Consider the following 6,231-nt stretch of genomic DNA (forward strand, 5'->3'; position numbering starts at 1 on the left):
AGGGCGCCCCAAGGGTAAAAAAGGGCTCGGCGCCCCTAAAGTGCCAAACATAGTTCCGCCGATAACGGATCGCCCTGTGGTCAAAAAGGTTCGGGCAGTGAAAATATTTCACTAAAGCTCGAAAATAATAAAACCGTTATACAGGGTGCTTTAAATTGCTCTGACTGGGCATTTTTTGAGAGAAAAAATAAGCTGTCCATAGGGGCTATATAGCCTTAGCATTTTTGTACGTAAACGAAAGAAATCACGTTAAAAGATTTAATTCCTTAAAAAAATTACATGTAATTTACCTAAACGCCAATTTATGGTTGAGTTATTTTATGGTGAAGCCAATCGTATCGCGCATAGGGTTAGTGAATTGTTCACCGTTCGATATCCATATAGAAGACCAAGCCGAAACACCGTTCGTGGAGCTGTTCATGACTTTCAGACTTACGGAGAGGTCAATCCCAGATTTCGTGGACCAGGTCGGCAAAACATCAACATGGAAGACACCGTTCTAGCCTATTTTGTTGCGTTTCCTCGAGCAAGCGTCGATTATCGAGGAACTACGTGTGGACCACTCTTCACAATCACAACTTCCATTCGTATCGAGTGACCCTCCACCAAGCTATGCACGAAGGAGATATGTATCGTAGATTTGATTTCTGCAACTGGCTAATAACCATGTGTGATGAGAACCCAAATTTCATCAATCAAATGCTGGTGACCGACGAGTGTTCCTTTGGGAGAGATGGGTCTTTCAACCTTCAAAACACCCACATGTGGTGTGACGAAATCCTCTCTGGGGTTTCCCTCACCATCATCAACAACAACTCCGATCGAGTTATTGGCTCATTTTTACTCTCAGCTCGTCTTAATGGACAACGCTACTTAGCACTTTTGCAGAACGAAATAGCGGACGCTTTAGAAGATATTCCGCTGGAAGTTTACAGACAGATGTGGTACCAACATGACGGCGCACCACCCCACGTACCTAGATGTGTAGTGGAGCATCTTAAACACGAGTTCCCTCAGCGTTGAATTGGCAGGAACGGTCACGTTCGATGGCCTGCGAGGTCTCCGGACCTAACTCCGTTCATCAAAGCACAAGTTTACGTAACGCCCGTTGAGAACATCGAAGATTTGCATCACCGAATCATTGCAGCCTTCGAACTTGTCACTCCTGATATGATCAGACGCTCGTTTCAAAACATGCTTCATCGTGCCCAAAAATGTATCGCGACAAACGTAGGTATCATAGAATCTCACTTGTAAAATTCTTATGGTTATTCGAATAAAATGTTCAATTAAATCTTTCAGACATTTCTTTCATTTACGTACAAAAATGCGAAGGCTATTGGCCCTATGGACAGCTTTTTTTTTCAACAGCTCATGTCTTCGTGAAAAAGTGTTATTTTCCAATGAAACCAATTTCTTTGAACATTTTTGACAGCATTCTACAACTTTCTCATCGAAACGTTTTTCCTAGCACCTACCGGTGAAAAATATTTTTTACAAACACCCAAAATTATTTCAGATTTTTCTGAAATGTAGGATTTAAAGCGATCGCACACTAGAAATAATACCCTGAAAATTTCGCAACTCTATCTCTTGCAGTTTCTGAAAAAAATGCCCAGTCAGAGCATTTCAAAAACACCCTGTATTTATAACCGGTTTAATAGGAATTAAAAACAAATTATGTTAAAAAAGACTGAAATAATTTAGACCTGTAACAACAGAAGTCTATAATAATTTAATAGCAAACACCCCAGGGGGGTGTATAATACAGTTCTGATCAAAGATATTGGCGCCCTTAGCTTTTCCCGCCCGGTGCGCCTTTTGATACCCAGTCCGGGCCTGCCTAGAAGCCCAGGATCGTCTGGTCCTCCTCAACTCGGGGCGCAGAGGCTGCCCTAGATCTGACTTTCGTAAGCTCCACATTGGCTCACTCCCTCCCCTGAACAGTCTTTAACCGAGGAACAAATGATCATCTCCCTGTTTTTATAGGCGACCCAGTACACACTACAAGTTCTACGGCAAGTGGTATGCATTGGCACTACTGGAAACGTTTTAGAATCCTTTTGGATGACACACTGGGGGACGCTCCGTTATCTGGATACTCTGCAGAAAATCTTATCCACCAGACGGCCCTGGCTGCGATTCCTATCAAAAAGGATGGGAGAGGCTCGTCTCCTCGTCAGCCTCCATGGTGGTATGAACGCTGTTCTATCAAGGCCAAGGAAGTCCGTCATACCCGTCGCAGGGCCCAGCAGTCGGGCATCATGTTGGACCAGGTTGCTTACATAAGGGAGAAGGCTGTCTATAAACGACTGATTACTGACACGAAGCGTGCTAGTTGGAGGGCCTATTGCGACAGGCTACATGCACACACGCCGCTGCCTCAAGTTTGGAGCCAGGTTAGGTGGTTCAAAACAGGGATCCGCCCCAGGAAGCTCCTTACGCTCCATAATGGGGCTGAAATACTCACTGACCAGAAAAAGGTTGTGGAGTGTTTGGCATCCTCAGCTGGCGCTGACATACATCCCCCGCCAATGGCCCATTCTCGACAGAAGAACTATATGGGGTCATCTCCGGGTTACGCAATACGGTTCTGGGCGTACACAACATTTCTAACCTTATTATCAAAAATACTACTCCGGCGTTCCGCACAGCACTGTGGGAAGCGGGCATCATGCCGTCGAGGTGAAAGCAAGCCATCTTCCATCCGATCTTAAAGCCGGGCAAGTCCCCCACTTCTGCTGATTCATACAGAGATATCTCTCTCCTCCTGAACCTGGGGAAACTTTATGAGAAACTGGTACTGGGCCGTCTGGTTTGGTTCCTGGAGAAAAATCATGTTCTCACCCAAGACCTACCGGGTTTCCGGAAGGGTTGGCGGGCGATGGAGAATGCTTTGCGGTTGACTACGGCGGCACAGTGCGCCCTAACAACCAACCAAATTTGTCTAGCGGTGTTCTTGGATCGATAAGACGCCTTCGGCGGTGTTCATCACCAAGCGCTCCTCTATTAGCTCCTACGTTGCGGCATCGAGGGCAACCTTCTCCGCTGGGTGGAAAGCTTCTTAACAGATCGTACCTGCCAAATTAAGTGCGAGTCAACGGAGAGATATCGGCACCTTTTACGGTTAAGTGATGCGTATTAAAGAGAGCCTCGTCATATACACCAGTACCAGTTCAAGGTCGCAGACAGCCTTTCCAACTTAGAATTCAATAGCTTTTATGTTATCGGTGACTGCAGTATCTGCATGTAGACCATTGTTGTGAATCCTCATATTATGAGCAAAGGCGTCAAAGTCTTACTCTAAAAAGGCCAATCCAGCGTCGTCTATATCGCTTTTACTTTTAGGATTGAATTGAAAAAAAAAAACCCCATTTCACACTGACACCGAACGTTTTATCATTTTCCGAATCTTGGCCAAACACACACAGCTTGTGGTCCAATTTTAGTATCTTAACTTGTACTGACGATCTTGAATAATTTTAAACAACGTCTTTGTTACTTTTCAATAAAAATGGAGAATCTGTTAGCATATTCTTCTGCTTTTTTTCACGGCTTTCTAAATTTGTTTTAAGACATTTTCGGTGGTAGTGAGATTGTTGAATTAATGTTAAATGCTAATTAAATTGATTTGCATGTTTCACAACAAGTCAAGTTATTCAGTTTATGATGTGCTTAAGCTATTCCGTTAAAAAAATAAAAAATATCACTAATTTTAAAGTAAACCAGTTATTTCAAAATTCGCTGCCTGACTACCTTCAAACCAGTTCCTGATTGGCTGAGAACTTTCGACAGCAGTGACGGGTGACCAAGTAATTTCAAGAAGCTTTCCCGCTAGCATTTTGGTTGGGAAATAATGGAAAAATTAAAACCAAAATAAAAAATTGTACATAAAACCAGACATCTTGCCCCCCCCCCCCCTCTGGCTACGCCTTGGTAATCAAGGGCAATCAACGGTAATAACGTTTATTTCTTGGAATTCAAGAATAATCAGGGAATCAAAAGGTAAGCCGTGCTATCCAAGAGAAACCATAGGAAATAAAAAGTAATCGACAGAAAAATAACGTTGACAGGTAGAAATAATGATAATTACCATAATCATTAGTAATAATATTGAAATCATGGGCAATCAATACAAAGTAACTAACCCATCGCCATTGCCTCTTTCTTAAATAGAAGAAACATCAGAACAAGGTGATTTTAGCACAAGAAATTATTTTAGTCTTGAACAGAACACATCAATTTAACTACGAAACCGACAAATTGATCGTTTAAATAAAATTTATTCGTCATTTAGTCATAACAAAAGTAAATATATACAAACACATTACATTAAACGCATCTCAAATTAAATTAATTTTGGTCAGAGGTTGAAGCCGGAGACATGAACAGGTTGGACCCGAAGCGGACAATTCGATCGACGTTCATCGGACACTCGCCAAATGTTTTGGAGCAGGCTTCGGAACCCGATCGGAGACCCAGGGCGAAGGCTCTGTTGAAGATGTACGTCGCCGGGAAACCAGATCGCTCTTCGGGCTCGACGATGTCTTCCAACTCAGCATCGCTTCTCGAAATCGAAACCGAAGTATTGAACTCTTCACGTACAATTGTAGATGGATGAGTCGTATTCGTAGCTTCAGTTACGTTGTCCGTATTTGTATCTCGACTGTCCTCATTAGCTTTGCTTACTTGGTTACCTCCCTCACCTCCAGAGACGTCCGGAGCAACTGAGAAGTCTTCCGCAGGAGCTCTTTCGGTGCTATCTTTATTCATTAAAACTATGTCACCGTCAGCACGGAGATCGTCATCGACCAGGGTTTCTTCGGTGACCTTGAGATCCGTTGGGTTGCCAGAGATTGAGAGAGATTCGTTTCCTGACCGTAAGTCATCCGAAGTCAACAATCCGTTTGTAGCCGAAGTAAGGAACCATACATTTGCAGCGGTTGGAAGATGTTGAACCGTCTTCTGAACTTCTTTGGTGATGGTTAATGTTGGCTTCTGCACTCTGGTGACGGCTGGCGAAAGTGGAATAGTTGGGATAGCAACCGCCTTGATGACTGGGAATGGTTTGACGATGGGCCACTGGAAGGGCGCTGGCCGCCAAACTTTAACCGGTTTGTTGACGTAAACAGGTTTGCTGGGCGTAACCTTGACCACCCAATTGAAGTCCTGCTTGGAGGGGAAAGTGGGAGCACGGATGAAGATATAACCATCCGAGTGTTTGGCATTCAAGTCTTCCTCGCGATCGTTGGCGGCGTCACGACCGACAATTTCTAGTTTCTCAGCGAGATTCGGGCTTCGGACGACGCTGAAGTCGAATGGCTGGTATTGGTAACTGCCAAAAATTAAGCTTCCATTAGAGAAAATTGAGTGACTTGGCGTAGTTTGATTTATTTGACTTACCCGAGGGAGCTGGCGATACTATCGGCGTAAACCCCATATCGAGAGACGTTGGCTCCTGCACCGCAAACCAGTTTCAACAGACACATGTCCTGGTCATTGCGAAGAAGGAATTGCAACGCTGTTTCGGCAGTTGATGCGGCTGGGGACCCTACTGGTGACCGACCTGATAATCTGACGTCGGTAATTGGACGACTATATACCGCTAGAATCAAGCCACATAGCAGCGTAGTTACAATCATCATGTTGAATGAGGTACTAAAATAGCTGATTCAATTTATAAAGCTAAACTAATTTGAGAATAATAAAGTTATATGCCGCCCGTTTTATACTGAATTTACTCATGTTAGTTTTTAACGTTATGGTAAATTTTTTTTTTTCATTTCCTCTGATTTGTGGATAAAAAAATTATTATTCAAATATTCATTAAAAAGGTCTACAACGAAAATTATCTTTTTTTAATGAACAGGTGAAGCCACGCCTTAAACAAACGCGAACCGGGAAACTTGTAGCAGTGCTTTATTCTATACTCCCACAAGTACACGTTATCGAGGTGTGGCTTAACCGGGCTATTAACTACCATTTTGCAACGCGCAAGTATCCCATCTTATTTGTTTTTCCTTTGGTAATCTATCTTTACTTCACGAAAAAGTGAAAAAGATCAACTTTGGGGGACAAAATCTAAACTTGAATAGTTTGTTGCATAAACAACAATCTCCGGTAATCTTTAAAAGTATAAACCAAGGGACTCTACGCCATTTTATTTGAAGTGCAAATAATCACATCTTAAAAATAACTTTGATCCTTCCTTATTTGACCAATAACAAGTCG

At 43.0% G+C, this 6,231-nt stretch overlaps 1 protein-coding gene across 1 annotated transcript; it reads right to left on the bottom strand.

Annotated features, from left to right (window-relative positions):
* Positions 1–4,353: 4,353 nt before the first annotated feature.
* LOC149951911 (uncharacterized) lies at positions 4,354–5,675 on the bottom strand. The gene is made up of 2 exons (XM_090169695.1): positions 5,404–5,675; positions 4,354–5,335 (listed from the first exon to the last, which is right to left on the bottom strand). Exons 1-2 carry the CDS (start codon positions 5,643–5,645, stop codon positions 4,354–4,356), a joined length of 1,224 nt encoding a protein of 407 aa, XP_090025821.1. The 5' UTR covers positions 5,646–5,675.
* Between the last annotated feature and the right edge of the window lie 556 nt (positions 5,676–6,231).

This window comes from Leiobunum rupestre, chromosome 3 (genome assembly GCF_980474605.1).
Source record: "Leiobunum rupestre chromosome 3, qqLeiRupe1.1.hap1, whole genome shotgun sequence".
Taxonomy (NCBI): Eukaryota; Metazoa; Arthropoda; class Arachnida; order Opiliones; family Sclerosomatidae; genus Leiobunum; species Leiobunum rupestre.

Bases quoted from the DNA above. Each gene is read 5' to 3' on its own strand.
- LOC149951911 (XM_090169695.1), bottom strand. From the start codon at position 5,645: ATGATGATTGTAACTACGCTGCTATGTGGCTTGATTCTAGCGGTATAT. The intron at 5,336-5,403 runs GTAAGTCAAATA...AATTTTTGGCAG, and splicing joins AGTATCGCCAGCTCCCTCGG to TTACCAATACCAGCCATTCG.